This window comes from Polypterus senegalus, chromosome 6 (genome assembly GCF_016835505.1).
Source record: "Polypterus senegalus isolate Bchr_013 chromosome 6, ASM1683550v1, whole genome shotgun sequence".
Taxonomy (NCBI): domain Eukaryota; kingdom Metazoa; phylum Chordata; class Cladistia; order Polypteriformes; family Polypteridae; genus Polypterus; species Polypterus senegalus.
Genome location: NC_053159.1, coordinates 156,477,625 through 156,497,230, shown reverse-complemented (window position 1 = coordinate 156,497,230; position 19,606 = coordinate 156,477,625). Strand labels below are relative to the sequence as shown.

Sequence of the window (19,606 nt, the reverse complement as noted above, 5' to 3'; positions counted from 1 at the left end):
AGTAAGCACAATGTCGGAGCCAGCCCTGGACGGGTGCAAGTCTAATACAGGCCACCTTCTCTCACGTGAACACTCATTCAGGGACAATTTAGAGTTACTAGTTAACTTAAGGTGGCACAGTAGTTATGGTGCTGTCTTGCAACAAGGAGACTGGAGTTCATGTCCTTGCATGGAGTTTGTGTGTCCTTCCTGTGTTCATGTGGATTTCTCTTGGTGGCTCTGGTCCAAAGACATGCAGGTTAGTTGAATTGGCATTGCTAAACTGGCTGTAGTGTGCAAGTGTGTGAATGTTGTTGCCCAGTCTAGGGATTGTTCATGTCTTGTGCCCTATGCTAGCTGGGATAGGCCCCAGCTTTTCTGCAACCATGCTCAGGGTAACCAGGATTGAAAATATTTAGCTTACCATGTATGTTTTCTGGATATTTGGAAAGAAAACTAAAGAATCTGGATTAAAACTCACAAAGACGTAGAGAGAACTTGCAAGCTCCATTTAGACTGTGACCAGGACAGAATTAAAACTCAGGACTCTGGAGTTTGTAAGGCAGTGTTACAGACTGCCAGTCTGCGGCCGACAAAGCGTTGTGGAAATCCAGCCTACTACTATGTAATAAAACATTAAGGTCTGTGTGTCCAGTCCCTCAGAGCAATCTGATTGGTCAGTTTGGCTTTAGTGATGCGATGAAAGAGTGTGAGACGCACAAGGAGGAGTAATGGTGCACACCGAGAGAGCCGACTTCAAAGACAGAAAGTATACAACTGGATAGGAGGAGAGAAAGGCGTCTCGAAAATAATGACAACAGAGTCTGAGAAGCAGGCTTTACAAGAATGTGCTCGACAGAGGGAGCGCCACTGAAAAGACGATCAGACACATGTGAATACAGAGCAGAGGCGCTGAAGGCACATGTAGGGCAAGATATAGCAAACATTTTTCAATTATTCGTTTACTTGTCTTTGACAGGTACCATGGCTAGTATAAAATGCACTCTCGGATTCTAAGGAAACACAATATAATACAAATTTTTGAAGCGGCCTAGTCAACTTACAATGCCTATACATTCAAACCTGTCACCGCATATACAGTATATGTTTGACAAGCTCAGTCCTCCTGGGTATGGTAAGGCTCAGTGCCTTAAGAGCTGGAAATAAATGAACCAAAAGCCAAGTACCCTGCTGCAGGCCTCGGATCTTTCTCAAGTAGAAAATGACATCTGAACATCCTGAATGAACAGACCCACCAAAATGCTTTTTCCCAGCATCGTGTTTGAACTTAGCTTGATGACAATGCCATATTGTGAGTGTTGTCTACAAGGCCTATACAAAGTATTCACTTTTTGAATTTTATATTTGTTATTAATTGGTAGAGATCTATTGTCACTTTGACTTTAGAGTCTTTTTCTGTTGATCAGTGTTAAAAAAGCCAAATATAAATGCACTGTGATTCAATCTATATATATACTCAGCAAAAAAAGAAACGTCCTCTGACTTTCAACTGTTTTTACTTTCAGTAAACTTAATGTGTAAATATTTGTAAGAACAGTAAAAGAGTCAACACCATAAGACATAAACTAAAAACGTTTCACAATGTGTCCCTGAATGAAGAGAGGCTCAAAATCAAAAGTACCAGTCAGTATCTGGTGTGGCCACCAGCTGCTTGAAGTACTGCAGTGCTTCTCCTCCTCATGGACTGGACCAGATTTGTCAGTTCTTGCTGTGAGATGTTACCCCACTCTTCCACCAAGGCACCTGCAAGTTTCTGGACATTTCTCGGGGGAATGGCCCTAGCCCTCACCCTGCGATCCAACAGGTCCCAGACGGGCTCAATGGGATTGAGATCCGGGCTCTTCCACTGTGAGGATGATCAGCTGTCCTTCCTGTCTCCCTGTAGCGCTGTCTTAGGCATCTCACAGTGCGGACATGGCAATTTATTGCCCTAGCCACATCAGCAGTCCTCATGCCTCCCTGCAGCATGCCTAATGCACGTTCACGCAGATGAGCAGGGACCCTGGGCATCTTTCTTTGGGTGTTTTTCACAGTCGGTAGACATGTCTCTTTAGTGTCCTGCGTTTTTAGAACTGTGACCTTAAATGCCTACTTTCTGTAAGCTGTTAAGGTCTTAACGACCATTCCACAGGTGCATGTTAATTAATTGATTATGGTTAATTGAACATGCATGGAAAACATTGTTTAAACCCTTTACAATGAAGATCTGTAAAGTTATTTGGATTTTTAAAACATTATTGTTGAAATACACAGTCCTGAAAAAGGGACGTTTCTTTTTTTGCTGAGTATATAAAAGTCAATGTATGTATATGTATATGTGTGTGTGTGTATGTATGTATGTTCCAGCATCACTTCCGAACGGCTGGAGCGATTTCCATTAAAATTGGTACACATGTTTCTCATTGGTCAACTAAAAATACTGTAGGGTGAAATCAACCCTAACCCACCCCCTTCTGGGTAGGGTGGTGGGTGATCTTGTGGTCTTGTATGCATGTTATCATCCAGTTGACACTCAGAACGACCACCAGAGGGCGAACTGGAGGTGACTGCCAGCACTCTTTATGTGCCCCTGCTGCTTTTGAAATTAAATAGAGTTGGCTGGTTCTGAGCGTCAACTGGATGATAACATACATACAAGACTGCAAGACAAGCACATTTAATTAGTGAGTCTTCATTGTTTGTTAATTTGTTTCTATTTTTAAAGTTGTTTTTTTTTTTAATTATATTTTTCTCAAACAATTAAAACCAAAAAAACCACTTTGTTTTCCTCCCAGGCAACGCTGGGTATTTCAGCTAGTATTATATAATAATAAAATGTGAAAACATCCATGGGGTGAGTACTTTTTATATGCGCTGTATAATCTGGTCAGTCTGGTATTTCTTTGTTGTTCAGACACATTACTGTAATGTCCTACACAGAGAGACCTCCCCAGGGGTAAAGTCATGAGAAATCTTTAACTTTCAACAGGTACTCTGCATAAGTCATCACATTAGCAATGGAAGTGGGCAGTAAACGGCTCCGCCATGCCATTCTCTTGCCTCAGATCACTTTACCTCTCATGGCTGAGGGGCAGGAGAAACCTGAAACCGAGTAATCAAACGAACTTAAATAGGAATTGGCCGAGAATGAGATTCATGGCTTGTGCACAGATGTCCAGTAAATTGTTCTGCTCCTATGTGGTTTTCCTCTTTACGCTTTACTGATGCGATTTTCCTTGTTATAGTGAAAGATGTTATAAATAGTAAAATCTGACTGGTGTTTTGTTTGTTGTTTAATAACATTTTGTTTGTATGGTAGCAGTATTTTCACTAAATCCCACACAGGCCGTGGGCTGCGTTCTTTATTGTGGGTGGCTGTTAAGCAGCTCCGTGATTTGCAGAGCTCTTGAGCAGAATTTGTTCTTTGTCTTTTCTAACAATTCATTAGCGTAGCACTCAGAGTGGTGCGTCACCCCCATTAATTAATTCACCTGGAATCACTACGCATAATAAATAGTCAAAAAAATAATAAATGTGGAGGCCTAGTGCTCACCACTTCTGCCTCACAGATCTCCAGGTAGGCAGGTTTGACTTCTTTTCTGGTTACTCTATGAACTTTATGCTTGTTGTCTTTTTCTGTTACCTTTGTTTTGCTCCTCATCCCAAAGATGTTCCACAGTGGTGACAGTAAAGTTGCGTGTGTCTATGTGAGTTTGCCATAAAGTCCCCAGTTCAGTCTGCTGCTTCAGATGTGCTGTCTGTGCATCCACATGAAAGAGAATTAGTCTGCCTATAGTTTAAAAAATTCAGGCATCCATTTTCTGTTAAACTGCCAAATATATAAGAATTATAATAATATAACAGGATCGCCAAGTTATTAATGCTCCTGTCTGAAGAATCCAGCATCCTGGGTTCAAATGCACTCCCAGTGGAGGTTGTGTTGGTTTTCGTGCCTTACTGCAAACACATGAGTGTTAAGCTACATGGTGAATGTGAACTGGCCCCGTGTGTGAGTGGGCCTTACTACAGACTTATACCCAATGCTGCTGGCATAGGCTGCAGCCCCCGTGACCCCAAACTGGATTAAGCAGGTCTAAGAGTTTTATGTTGTAATATAACATCTGGTGCCCCATCCTGGGATGGTTCATGCCTTGTGCCCAGAGTTACTGGCGTAGTCTGTGGTCCACTTGACCCAGAACTGGATTAAGATGGTTTATTATCAGAGTATACTGAATACATTATATGCCACTCTATCCTGTTTATTAGTTATGAGATATTAAATAAATGGAAGATCATAAGAAACGTTTTAATGAGAACAAACCATTCAGCCTAACATAGGCTGTCATCCCTTTTCACTTCTTTCAAATATGTGCTTGGCATTTCTAAGCCCTTGAAGTATTATGTGCCTCCTTGTTCACTACTTGTTACTTCACTCCCTGTATCCATGATTCTCTGTGTGAACAGAAACTTATCAAACATTCATGCAAAATATATCCTTAACTAAATTGAATCTGCAATATTGTGGCTTTGTTGAAAAAATTACTTCAAAATAACAGCTAGATAATATCTACCATATTTATTCCCTTCACATTTTTGAACAGTACCTCTTAAGTTTCCATTTGTTTAAACTGAAAACATTCAGTTCCAACAATTTTCTTAATTTCTCTATCCTGGAATCAGCCTAGTTGCTGTTCTTTAGACTTTTGCTAGCGCTGTTATATACTGTATTTTTTTTTGTAACGGAGGAGCACATAGCACTCCAGATGAGTCTTCACTAGTGTGTTGTACACCTTAAGCAGAACTTCCTTTGATCAGTGCCATATAACCAAAGAGCCTAGTAGACTTCTTGGTCACTTATGTCTAGACAGGGACAGTGATGAGCCCATTACGACTTCTCATAATGAGTTGTTTTGTTGTGGAGTGGATGGTATGCAACACAATCCATTCTGGTCCAATTATGTGCACTGATAGATAGATAGATAGATAGATAGATACTTTATTAATCCCAAGGGGAAATTCACATACTCCAGCAGCAGCATACTGATAAAGAACAATATTAAATTAAAGAATGATAACAATAAAGGTATAACATACAGACAGTAAATTTGTATAATGTTAACATTAAGGGTTGGAACAGAAGAGTCGCATAGTGTGGGGGAGGAACGATCTCCTCAGTCTGTCAGTGGAGCAGGACGGTAACAGCAGTCTGTCGCTGAAGCTGCTCCTCTGTCTGAAGATGATCCTGTTCAGTGGATGCAGTGGATTCTCCATAATTGACAGGAGCCTGCTCAGCGCCCGTCGCTCTGCCACAGATGTCAAACTGTCCAGCTCTGTGCCTACAATAGAGCCTGCCTTCCTCACCAGTTTGTCCAGGAATGAGGCATCCCTCTTCTTTATGCTGCCTCCCCAGCACACCACTGCATAGAAGATGGCGCTCACCACAACCGTCTGGTAGAACATCTGCAGCATCTTATTGCAGATGTTGAAGGACGCCAGCCTTCTAAGGAAGTATAGTCAGCCCTGACCTCTCTTGCACAGAGCATCAGTATTGGCAGACCAGTCCAATTTATCATCCAGCTGCACTCCCAGGTATTTATAGGTCTGTACCCTCTGCACAAAGTCACCTCTGATGATCACGGGATCCAGGAGGGGCCTGGTCCTCCTAAAATCCACCACCAGCTCCTTGGTTTTGCTGGTGTTAAGGTGTAAGTGGTTTGAGTTGCACCATTTTCCACTGTGGTAATTGCAGGTGACCAGCCACGCACCCACACTGCCTTAGCTACAGAAGCACTGAGAAGCAGCACCTTAATGAATTCTTGAACCTGCTTCACCACCTATCTCATCTATCTATCTATCTATCTATCTATCTATCTGGTTCCAGTGATTTGCTTGACTTGACAATACAAGTGCGGCACATTCTCTACACCAGCACTATAGCTGGAAGGCTTTTCTGAGAGCACTTTAGAAAAGCGACTGCATTATTAAAGATTCTTACTTATTTGTGGTTAATTACCACTTACAACGTACATCATCTTGTACTTTATTAGGAAACTGTGCCTTATTACTTAACTACAATGTTCTTTCTAAAAAATGATTTCATAATGTTGCATGAGCTGTATTCTGTGTTAAATATTACATTAGTAATTATAAGTAAAATATACCAATGTATTTTATTATAGTGTTCTTTTCTATGGTATTCTTTCATTTTCCTAATTCAGTTATTTTACAAGAGTCTGAGCTTATCCTGGTACTATCAGGCTCTATGGTGGATGGTAGATCTTCACAAAATACACTCACTGCGACACATGGCATCATTTATATAAGGGCAGTTTTACAGTGGACAGTCAGTCTAAATAATGTGTTTTTGTGATATGGCAGAAAACCAGAGAAATATAAGAAAAACTTATGCAGATAGTGGAAAATAGTTTACCTAGACAGGGTTTGAACCTAGGACTTCTGAGCTGTGAGACATCAACTTTTAACAACTGCTTTGCTCCATCCAGTCTGCCTTTCCATTTTCTGTTCCTATGATTTACAGCTCAGGAATGAGATGGCCTGCATTAGCTGCTAGGCAGAGACTAACTCTGGACAGATGTCAACAGGGTATATCCTCACCACAGGCCGATTTATACAGTAAAAAAATTCATGTAAAAATTCTAATCAGGTGTATCACATGCCATCCTAACTTCTATTAAATGTCCATCCATCCTTACATCCGTTTTTTAGCCTCCTTACCTTATTAGATGCATTTATGTGTAATGTGGAAAGCACCTTCTGCCATTAACATGTCTGTCTTTCTGTTTTCTTTTTCCACTTTCATGTGGAAATATTAGACTATATTAGACTAGGCCTCCTCCATTTTGGTCTGTTGTATACTTCCTTGCCTGATACCCCTTTCTCTATCAGATCCCCCTTCCCACAGTCCATCCATTTTCGTTTTCATTGTCCTCTTCTCATCTGTCCTGACACCTCCATATCCATGATTCTGATCTCCACTTTCACCTTCTTTTCTATAATTTTCTTAGAGATTTCCCCGACTTTAACTTCACCTCTGATTCTCTCATTCCCGATCTTACCAAGCTTTGCCACTCCACGTACCCATCTTAAAATTCTCATTTCAGTAGCATCCTGTTTCCTTTCATGCACCCTTTTAACTGCTCAGGTTTCTGATCCATACAACAATACAGGTTCGACTGCTGTGTTGTACATTTTACTATTCACTCTTGATTTTTCAGTCACATAACATTCCTGGCATCTTTTTTTAATTTCTCTGACCTGATTGCATCTTACGGTTTATTTGTGTATCATTGACATAGGACTTTCGCAGGTGCCTAATGTCTGAGACAAGTTCTTAGACTGGCAGCTGGCTCCAGAGAGTGAAAAGAAGGTACAAAGCCTCTACTAACAGCAAGTCTAATGCAGTGCCCCCACTTGGCACACCATGGTACACTGGGTTCCTTGTAGCCCCAGGCTGTTGCTGGAGGACCAGTCTCATTAGCCTTGTCAGGCTGGTATGTCTAAGAGAAGGGAAACGAGAAACCATTTCAGATATTGTTCCCTAGTCAAACTGGAGAGGTCAATCCCCTTTGTGGTGTGCTGGGGGAGCCTGTGACTACCATTAAGCTTTTGTCTTGCAGCTGGACTTTTAATCAAAGGCTAGGCCCACCACCGAGAACCGAGACTGGTGTTAGCAGGGGCTTCCGGTCAATAACAATGACCAGTCTCTCTCTGTCTCTCTGTCCGTATGAAACAACTTGGCTCCCAGCAGACTGATTTTGTTCAAATTCGATATTCCTTAAGGAAGTTTGTCAGGAAAGTGTTTTTGGATTCATTTTTTAATTAAATTTAATAATGCATAAAGAGATTAACACACAAACCAAATTCAAATTAATTATTAGTCCACAGTAAAAACATGAACATTCCACATCAAAGAAACACTTACAAACTATCTTACAGAGCAGGTTACTATGTTTAGTGTACAAATTTCTTCAGATTTTTACTTGCATATGGTAGTGCTGTTAGATTGTATAAACAGTTTTGTTAATTTATACAGTTATACAATATTGTATACAATATAGCATTTCAATAAATTGCGGAGATTACAGCACACTCCTGCTGTTTTACGTACCTTTGTCGGGAAAGATGACATTCGACATTTGAGATATCTTGAATGGAGTATGTTGTACAAATTAGCGAAATCTCAATTACACCCATTTAAAAGCATTAGGGAGTTGTTCAGTTTTAAAACAGAGAAACACTCTGTGTGACTCCAGTTACTGAATAATTTACTCTTTCTAATTTTCTTTAGGAGAGGCTTTTTTTCCTCTGTTTCTCACTGGCGCAGTGCTTGTGCTGCTGCCTCGCAGTAAGGAGACGTCATGGGTCCTCCCTGCATGGAGTTTGCACGTTCTCCCTATGTCTGTGTGGGTTTCCTCCCACTGTTCAGGTCAAGTGAATTTCCAAAGCTAAACTGGCCCTTGTGTGTGTTTGGGGTGTGTGTCTGTGTGTATTCGTCCTGTGATGGACTGCCACCTTGCACCCAATGCTAGCTGGGATAGGCTTCAGCTGGACTAAGTGGATTCGACAATGACATGACATGACTATTTCTCATCTAAAGCCAGCACTGACAGTAAAACAGATTCTCAGTACAAACGTGTGGATGCTCTCACCCCGTCACCTCAATAGCTAGCTCACTTCTCATAGCTTCGTGAAGTTGTACCAGGTCACTGTAATAGTCGTTGTAAACATCGCAAACAAGGAAAGCCAAAAGTCACTCACATTGTCTGGGACTGGATGAAGGATGACAGCAAGAAGCCTCCTAAGCGTGGCTCTGTAAGCTGTGACGAAGTGAATGTGCTCAGTATTTACATTACAGTAAACACAACGACATGGCTGCATTATTATCTGCAGATTATAGTAATTCAGTATTTCGCTAATGCTACAATCTCTCAGCAGAAAGCCACAATGACCTGCAACCATCATGGTTCATTGCAGCCAACAGTTTTAGCCTTAGACTTCATCACAGGTTTTAACTCTCCATTGGGTGCCTCTTTTAAACATTTTCTGTTTAAGAAGTATGAACTACAATTAGCCGTAAGCCCTGCACAACTAACGACAGTGCATCAATCGATGTCATTTTGGCATCAGTTGAGTTGTAATCTGGAGTCTATGAAAGCAGTTTGAGGCACACAAGCCTACTTCGGCTGCGTTTTTAACTACACAATATTGTAAAATGCTTTTGAAAACCTTGTGTTTTATGCACTCTGCTAATACATGTAATCACATTCTGTTATCATTTTTGATATGGCTCATTTGTTACAAAAATATTCAATAAACCAAAATGTGACAACTTTATCTTTGAGAAAGTAAATAAACAAAGATGTAAAATGTAACTTTCAAAACTGTTTCCGAATGCACCTAGCGCTGCTCTATGAGTGCATTTTCTTACCTTCTTCACGGAGTCCCAAATGAGGCACATTACCGGCATTGTGAGGGAGCGTCAGTTACGGCACTATGACTGTGTGGTGTGACTCCCTGAGGGTGATCATTGTTGAGGACCCGAGCGGCTCGACCAGGCCAAGGAGATGCCCACGTAACACCTGGCTGCAGCAGATGGATGGTCATTTCTGGAGGGTGGGAACTGGACCACATGTCCGCTTGGAGGGGTAACAGCCAGGATCCTGAGCGGTTTCGTTGTGTGGTGGGTGCAACAACACGCTGTACCAGTGCATGACCCTTAACCTGACCTGACCTGCCCTGAACTGGACATGCCTTTTATCCAATGCCGCCAAGATGGCTCCCTTTAGCCCTGATTTGCATTACATGGATTTGGAAAGGTTAGGTTAGATAAATTATTTACTTACTAGCCATGGTGCCTATCGAAAACAGTTAATAGAACAGTTTAAAAATAGTATTCTGTCTCTTTCCCTGCATGCACACATTTCCTCTGTATTTGTGTGTGTTTGAACCTCTCTTTATAGGCGCTCGCATTTTCAAGTGCATTTACATAGAGTCTGTTTCTCTGACTCTGTCATTATTTTTGAGGTGCTTTTCCCACCTCTGGTCCAACTTTATACTTTAGCTCTTAGAAGGTGACTGTCTCAGCGTGTGCCTTTACTCCTCATCGTGTGTCTCACACTTCAGCTTTCGTTGTGTAACCAAAGCCAAACTGACCAATCACATCAAAGATAAACTGACAAATCACGCCAAAACTAAACTGACAAGTCACACCACAGTCTAACTGACCAATCAGATTGTTCTGAGGGACTGGACACACAGACTGTAGTGTTTTATTATAGAGCAGATTTAGCTGACAATTTATACTAAGGTAACTTCAGGTCTTAATAGTTCAGTAGTGCTGTTTCCATATTTTCCTAGGTCAGGATGCTTGCTTGCTTGCATGTTCTTAATAGTTTTTGTCAGCATAGTAACTAGTCCAGCATTAACACATCCTAACATAAACACATTTATCAGATTCTGATACAGTCATACTGGGGCATGATGCATATATCCTTGAGTTCACCAGTCTGGCTCCTTAAATCGCTAGGCCAAACTCTTCAAATGTTCACTGCAGCTTCCCATTCCTTGGGACAGGGACCAAGGCTCAGTAGATGTTAAATGGGTGACATATTTTAATTTATGGAGGATTTTTGTTTTTAATTTTTAAGAGGATGCGCCGACCCCTTGAGTTTATTTAAAGGCTTGTGTGCTGCTAAATAAATACACAAGTACAGTTGATGTGCTGCAATTACCTCTCCCATGCCTCCCATGTCTGATGAAGTTCAGTCCATCTTCCTCCTTGATTTAAGGATTTGGGAACTTTGTTGGTGTCTTTCGTCTTTACTGAAGGAGGCTGAGATTCCTGCATGCAAATCTTGATATTTGAGTGAGCTGAGCTAGTCCTCAGAATGAGCCCTTATTTAAGATACAAGAAGGATGTGCTTGCTGGAAGGTTTTTAAAACCGGATTAACAGCGTTGTGTGTGTGATGTGCTTCATTATAGCGAGGATCATCTTAGCATCAGCTTATTTAATTACGTGTAACGTCTGCCACTGAGAGCTGTGACATTAATTCATGGCGCGTTCCTCGCAGTTCAGGGCGCTAATGGGAATACTTAAAGAGGTCCTCCCATGCCTCACCTCTACTAATGACTTCTCAATCGTTGTCTTACAGTATCACACCTTGACTCTTCCCTCGTTTCAAATTATAGAATGCAGAAACAACATCAACGGCAACATAAAGCATTTTTCTCTCACTAAAATATGCTTAAATTCAATTTAGTTTTTACAGCTGGCTGATCTGGAGTGCCATAGAGACATAATAGACAGTCATAAGAGAGCCAACTCTGCCAGTGCCGAGTTCAGTTTATTTAATCATTTATTTTCCAAACAAGCTTATTCCATTACAAGCATACTGTATTAGGGCAAAGATGGGCACAAGGCAGGAATCAAAATGGGGGGTAGGATGCCAGTTCACCCCAGGGCAAACTTATTCACAGACCCACACTGGGTCAGATTAGATCCAACAGCAACCGTCATTTGTATCCAATGAGGGATGGAATTTACAAACCCACCCAGGCAGGATTGGAGTCGAGGACTTTGGACCAATCACTGCACCACCACCATGCCGCACAAAACCATCCATAAGTTACTGGCTCCTCTCATCATAGTGAGTGTCACAGGACTAGATATCAAGTAAATTCTTTTTAATTATTTGGTATACGTCTTACTTACTATTGGCAACTTGGAAATTCTGTGCAAATTTACAAATATAGTATAGAAAAAATAAATCACTTTCAGATCATAGCTACTGTACACCAGCCATTGGTCAATCACAACTGTTAAGTCAGTAGTTAAGGAAAACTATGACGTGACAAGCACCAAACTTCGTGACGACATTAGGGACCTGCAATGCCACATATTGTAAAATCTTGCGTATAACACACACACAATTTTCACTCATTTTACTTCGATAAAAATTAGGGTGTGAATTGTACACAAGACATAATTTATAAGCAATAGTTTCTCACATAAATCAACATAAAACATCTGTTGCTGTGTGTAGTGTGCTGTCGCCGCATGGTAGCCATCTCTGGCTGCAGCAGCAGAAGCAGCGGTGGGGTATTTTTGGGGGGGTCCAGCTGATTTCTGAAAAGCACACAAACCAATGGTTTCATGCGCAAGTCAACATAAAACATCTGCTGCTGGTTCTGTGGCCACCCTCGCTGCGTATTCGCCATCTCTGGCTCCAGTGGCAGTGGCTGTGCAGGGACTGGGAGTATAGGTCACAGTACAGCACAATCTGGTTTGTCATTGGTTACCTCTTGTCATTGTAAGTGACGGTCATCCCAGTTGAACGTTGCTGTAGGCGCATTAGATACATGAATGTGTTCAAAACCACAATCAGCTGGTCACCGATGAACTGATGCCGGTACCTCACTTTTATTTTCGATCTTGATCTCCAGATCATTTGCAACAAAATCATCTTCTGACAAGTCAGAGTCTGGTTCAGAACAATAAAATATACGCAAACGTTTGTCCACTGAGTGTTGTGCTTTATGCATTCACTTTGCTCTCTCGCCAGATGTTGATGCCATTTGTACCGTTCTTTGCTCGTCACTACTCATGCACACACAGGGATTAGACGTCAAGTCAATGAGTCTAACATTCTTTAAAGCAAGAAGAGTCTACCTTAAACTGTAATGGTGAGTTTTTTCAACGTTTACAGCTGAATATCACCCTCACCCCTCCTGTCAACAAAAGTTGATATCCACCCTAAAAGAGTTTATAAAATCTTGAAATGTTAAGGTTGCGCATTGTATATTAATTTTTTTTTACTTCAAATTTTTGGGCCAAATCAGCATGCGTATTAGACAAGAGTGTACATTATATGCAAGATTTTATAGTAAACATGCAAAATAAATCTGGCCATGGAAAAAAAGGTACTTGTGTACGAAATGGATGGCATGACAAAATAAAATAGAAGTATATTTATTGGGATAAAAAAATATATATAGGAATTTACAGAAATTGTAATATTGGAATATTATAGAAATTCCGGTCGTGGCACCAAATTGAAGTGGGAAGGTTTCCCCTACCCATTCTAGTGTAGGGCTCCGTGTGGGAGGTGTCACTGCCGTCCGTTTAGTACACAAGTGGAGGTGCCGCCTTCTGCTCTACATTGCCCCTCTTGCACCAATATTAATAATCGTGGCGAAAGACATGCTGATAAGGAACACAAAGACCTAATTAGATGGTATAATGCAGATTTCTCCGAATCCATTTACCTCTTCCCATTAAATCTGCCATTTCAATTTCATTTTGACAGAGGGTTAGAACCTGAAGTTGTGCCCCGTTACACAGTCTAAAATTGTATAGTAGGACTGTCCAGCTCCCCCGTTCTATGGCTTTTATTCCCCACACTTGCTCAGTAATTAACTTCCTCAGCGTTATGTTTAACACTAGAATTACCAAAGCCTATGAGAAAACTTGTAAATCCGGCCCACCTTAAATCCTTTCTCACCTCTCGGTCAGCGTCTTTTGTCCTGTAAATGTGTCGATAAGCAGCAAATAGCCTGCTATCCCATCCCCCCGCCCATCGGCGCAGTTCAATTCACAAACAAGTTTCTCAGTGCTTAGCGTTTATCTTCGAGTGAAGTGCTAGAGATTTATAGAGTAAAAAAGTACATCGTCATTTGGAATACCCACATTTCATGCGTGTTCAGTGTCATCAACAATCGATGTAAAAACTTTGTTAACACAGAAACGTTTTTCATGTTTTAGTAATAATTGACAAAATGTAGACATGAAATGTATAATGTGTGAAGCCTGACATACAAATATGAAATAAACACTTTCACACAAGCTACAAGTATAAGAAAACAAATGCACTTTTATTCAAGAATATAACCGAAGAAAAAAGAAAGCAGGTTACAGTAGGCGGTTGATACGACAGCTTGCGTGGTGCAATGGTAAGAACTGCTGCCTTCCAATCAAGAGGTCGTGGTTTCGATATCAGCTGCTTCCCAAATTTACCATTTTGAGTAGTGAGCTGCTCTTATTGTTAATATCATACAATAAAAACATACATTTGATTTGTGTCTGTCAATTTATAGCACTTGTCAAAGTTTTTTTTCAGTTTTATTCTCTCACTCACGTTCAAGCTTACCCCGATCTGACGCCATTTCAGATAAAGACGTGGTATAACAAACTAACTTGTTTTGTTACATCCCCTCTTTATTTGAAAACCGTGTCAGATCTTGTGTGCAAACGACACTGAAAAAACCGTGGACGGGGATGTGAGTGGTGTGCGTGACTGAGATTGTCTGTGGATGTGAATTTTATTTATTCAGTTTTATTCTTGAGTGTTCCTGCTCACGCTGAATTAGTATGCGCCTTCTGATCCATGATGTCAAAGCTACTGACAAAAAAGAGAGTCTTAGGTATAAATGACATTTGGAATAATTCATTTTATGACCTGTATTGTACATTGCACTGATGCAACATTATATTCATTTGCGTACGTTCATGCAGTTGTAGTCATGACGTGTCCGCGTTTGTTTTTGTTTTTTTCCCCGATCTTGGCCAGTGTTCTCATGTTGCTGCATGTTGGTATTTCTTTTGAACTCCAGGAGATGCAGAGGACAGCATAATACAGACAGATCAGTTCCGCGCTATATACAATCATCAAATTCAAATGTTAACAGTTCCCACACACACCCAAGGACCGTCCTTCCTACATTTACGACATGTGTATAATGTGTAAAGCCTAATGTCCAAATATTAATAAACACTTTCACAGAAGGTACAAGTATAACAAAACAAGTGCACTTTTATTCAAGAATATAACCGAAGAAAAAAGAAAGCAGGTAACGGCAGGCGGGTTGATACGACAGCTTGCGTGGTGCAATGCTAAGAACTTCTGCCTTCCAATCAAGAGCTTCTGGGATGGATGCTGGCAGCTTCTCAAGTTTACAGTTTTGAGTAGAGAGCTGCTCTTATTGTTAATACTATACAATAAAAACCTACATTTGATTTGCGTCTGTAACAGCCGCTGTACATTTATAGTGCTTGTCAAAGTTAGCGTCTTTTTTTAGTTTTATTCTCTCACTCACGTTCACACTCCCACAACACCTCCCTGCCCCCCCAACTCTGTTTCTAAGATTTTCAAAATGTTTTGGTGACCTGAGCAGACCAACAATACTGAGACCTTCAGCTGTCTGTATTTTCAGATTTTGTATGATGGACACAGGTTAGCTGGTCCAGTGTTGGCTCATTTTTTATCTCATGATTGTTTGGCTGCTAATTATGGAATAAAGAAACAATTAAGGCACCTGAGTCTTATATAGCAAGTCAATAAAAATGAAGGCAAAATATTAAATTAGCAGCAAAATCTGGTCACTAATTTAGAAAACAGTTAAAATGAAAACCTGTAGCCACTGAGGCCTTCCAGGCCCTTGGAGTTGGACACCCTTACCTTAGATGGACACCTCCTAGAAGAAGAAGAAGGCAAGGGCTACCAAAACCAACCTGATAGAGGACAGTGACAGATGAGTCTTACCTGGAGCAAGGCATGACATGTTGCTCAAGACAGGGAAAGATGGAGTCAGGTTGTCACAGCCTTATATCACAGAAGGGACAAAGCTGATTAACTATCACTGCTGTCTCATGGATCAAAAATATTTTTCATTTTTTTAAGTAATCAAATTCAAATATGTATTTCTATTTTTGAATAAATTAAATCCATCTGTTGTACAATTGGGACCACATCATGGGTTTGATTCCCTTGTCCATTTGTTATCCATTTGTGTGAACTGTACGCAGTCTCCCTGTGTCTGTGTGGTCCTCCCACTTCCTCACAGATGGGTGTAATTGGTTGATTGGTGAGCGGCCCCTTGTGTGTGTGGAGAAGTGGTCTCTGTGAATGACTGCTGCGTCACCCAGGGTTGGTTCCTTCTGTGCAGCTGATTCAGCCTGTTATGTTATAATGTCAGCACCCTTTATTGTTAGGGTCATACAGTGTATCAGTGGTGAGACCTGAACTTTTAGTTTTCATGATGCACAGCCTTTGCTGCTACGCCACATTCCCCGTCTTCATAGCCTAACCTGGCTAAGATGAATCAACTAGGCCCCCCGCCACCCCACCCTCTCATCCACCTCCACCCAGCTGAACTGTCATTCTTTGAAACTCTGCCTGTGCCTTTTCTTTGTAAGTTAAGGTGGCAGGCTCAACATCCTTCTGAGCTCCATGAAAGAACACAACCTTCAAGTGTGAGGGATACCCACCGCAGTATGCTGATTGTTATCTGCACATAATGGTGTGCTGCTGTTTGACATTGCTTTGCTGGGATCCACTAATGATATTTTCTCCTTCACAGCGAAGATGTCTGCAAGCGGGGCTTCACTGTAATCATCGACATGCGGGGTTCCAAGTGGGACTTAATCAAACCTCTGTTAAAAACCCTGCAAGAAGCCTTCCCTGCTGAGATTCATGTTGCACTTATTATTAAACCCGACAATTTCTGGCAAAAACAGAAAACCAACTTTGGCAGCTCCAAATTCATATTTGAGGTAAGACATTTCATGTCACTTTAAGCTGTTTTTCTCCTCTCAGTATGTTAACACTTTTTATTTATTTCTTTTCTCTTGGGTTTAGATGCTGAAGTGTTGAAACAGCATTGGATAATATTGGTTAATATAAAACCCAGCTTTCAATAACATCCTCAGAATATACCTAACTTATTTAATTTTTATATGTTAAAATATGGCGCAGTGGGTAGCGCTACTGCCTCGCAGTTAGGAGACCCAGGTTTGCTTCCCGGGTCCTCCCTGCGTGGAGTTTGCATGTTCCTCCCACAGTCCAAAGACATGCAGGTTAGGTCAACTGGTGATCCTAAATTGGCCCTAGTGTGTGCTTGGTGTGTGGGTGTGTTTGTATGTGTCCTGCGGTGGGTTGGCACCCTGCCCGGGATTGGTTCCTGCCTTGTGCCCAATGTTGGCCGGGATTGGCTCCAACAGACCCCGTGACCCTGTGTTTAGATTCAGTGGGTTGAATGATGGATGGATATTTTAAATTAATTTAAATAATTGTGTGCAATTAGGAGAGTTGACATTGGACAAACAGAACATAAACTTGTTAGAGTGTGGCTTGTAGGATGGTGTGCTTTTTCAAAGATTCAGTGTCCATTTCATAAGCCGTACTTGTTGCTTTTAAATAACACAGAGTGCTTAGCTATAAAGCTCTGGCAAGCAACATCACCTCAGATGAAATATTTCCTAGATATTAATGTTTAAGCAGTGTCTAAATAAATGCTGATGTACCTGCTTTAAAAATATCCTCTCACAGAGCATTAGCTGATTGCTCCTCACTGGATGGAGCCTACAGATGCATTCACCGTGTTAAAGTGTTCATCCCATGACCTTTAGCTGAGGAATGGCAGCCCTCCAGAGGACCCCTTAGGCCAGATAAAGTAGGCGGCTTCTACAGCCTTCCCAGCCTGAGACTTTTCTCCTGCTCTAAGATACACCCTCATTGACATAAACAATTAGCTGATGAGGATCAATAGGTTATCTATATATTATTACATAGTGCATTTTTCTATATGTCCTTGTATCTACCTCCTCAGACTATTTATTTCAGTGTGATTAATCATATCTATCTATCTATCTATCTATCTATCTATCTATCTATCTATCTATCTATCTATCTATCTATCTATTATATAGTGCCTTTCACATCTATCTATCTATCTATCTATCTATCTATCTATCTATCTATCTATCTATCTATCTATCTATCTATTGTGGAGGTTGACCCGGACACAGACAGGCAGACACCATCATTGTCACCCAAACACACGTTTATTCACAGCTATTTACAATAAGTGCACCACAAAACCCCCAAAGTCCTGGCCACATAATGCCTTTCTCTCACTCTCTTTAGGCCGCCTCCTTGCCTTCTCCAGCTCAGTCCTCTCCGCTCCCGACTCTCGCCGATGACTGGAGGGAGGTGGCCCCTTAAGTAGGAACCCGGATGGGCTCCAGCTGCTTCCCGGCACTCCCCTTTGGACACACCCTTGTGTGGCGGAAGTGCCGGCTGTGCACCCAGAAGCCGTCCGGGTGTCTCCTGTCTTCTTCCCCCCCAGCACTTCCTGGTGTGGCGGAAGTGCTGGGCTTCAGGGTTCCTCAGGCACCGGGATTGGCCATGGGCCACTACAGGGTTGGGCTTCCAAGCCCTCTACCCGTGGCCCCCAATACAATCAGGCCGATCGCCCACTTGCGGTCTGGAGGAGGCACAAGCCCTCCTCCGGTCCTCCTGGGCGTCCCGGCTGGGGACCACACTATCTTTCTATAACATAGTGTTTCATTATCTATCTATCTATCTATCTATCTATCTATCTATCTATCTATCTATCTATCTATCTATCTATCTATCTATCTATCACATAGTGTTTCATTATCTATCTATCTATCTATCTATCTATCTATCTATCTATCTATCTATCTATCTATCTATCACATAGTGTTTCATTATCTATCTATCTATCTATCTATCTATCTATCTATCTATCTATCTATCTATCTATCTATCTATAACATAGTGTTTCATTTATCTATCTATCTATCTATCTATCTATCTATCTATCTATCTATCTATCTATCTATCTATCTATCTATCGAATTGTTTTATTATATGGTGCCATTTACTATCATCTGTTTTTCAGATAGATAGTTTTCTGGTTTTAGTTTTAGTATCTATTAGTTTTTCAAATCCTCAAACAGGACCACTTTATGAAACAGTAAGCAGAACCCCACCATTTGCATTTATTTAAAAATAGGCTAAAACTAAAATTCACAATGTTTACATCCATTTTTTCACATTTCCTTCTTTTACAGTTTTAAAGAAGCAGCAGTATTAGGGCGTAGGCTGACCTTTTCTTCTTATACACAAGAAATGATCGTAATGTAGGTTGTCACCTGTAAGCAGAAAAAAATAAAACTCCTAGATTCAGTCTGTCCAGGCAGTCTGTGAAGGTTTCAACAATCCCTGCCACCCCCAGATGCCTCACATTCTGTTTTATGTTTTGAACCATCAAATCTAAAACAGGTGGAAACTCATTTGCTGCCGCAGGGCACACCAGCCCTAATTTAGAAGCCTCTCGTTTGTAGTTAAATTGAATTTAAAGGTTACTGGGTACGTTACTGTAGCTCAGGGCTGACGTTTTCAGGCGCATGGTGCATATGATTGTCCCCCGCCTAACTAGCCACTGTACGTCAGGCATTTTAGAAGACTGAATATTTCCAAAAAGGTGCATTGTAGATGGTCATAAATGAAGGACAGGATGGTCTTGCTGACATGACATCTATCCAGTATATGTATTAATGGTGTTATAGTGGCCAAACAAGGTCTCATATAACAGTCATTCTTTTCATATAGTGCCTTTTACAAGAAACGCCTTACAGGATTATCCATCCATCCATTGTCCAACCCGCTATATCCTAACTACAGGGTTACCGGGGTCTGTTGGAGGAAATCCCAGCCAACACAGGGCGCAAGGCAGGAAACAAACCCCGGGCAGGGCGCCAGCCCACCGCAGCCTTACAGTATAAAGAAAGCAAAAATGCAGAGC

At 41.2% G+C, this 19,606-nt stretch overlaps 1 protein-coding gene across 6 annotated transcripts in view; it reads left to right on the top strand.

Moving 5' to 3' along the window:
- kalrna (kalirin RhoGEF kinase a) overlaps positions 1-19,606 on the top strand; it is a 758,514-nt gene that overhangs the window by 309,920 nt on the left and 428,988 nt on the right. For all 6 annotated transcript variants that reach the window (XM_039757406.1, XM_039757408.1, XM_039757407.1 and 3 more), the window contains exon 4: positions 16,355-16,547. In XM_039757406.1, coding sequence (XP_039613340.1) covers positions 16,355-16,547 — 193 coding nt within the window. The remainder of the gene's footprint in view (positions 1-16,354; positions 16,548-19,606) is intronic.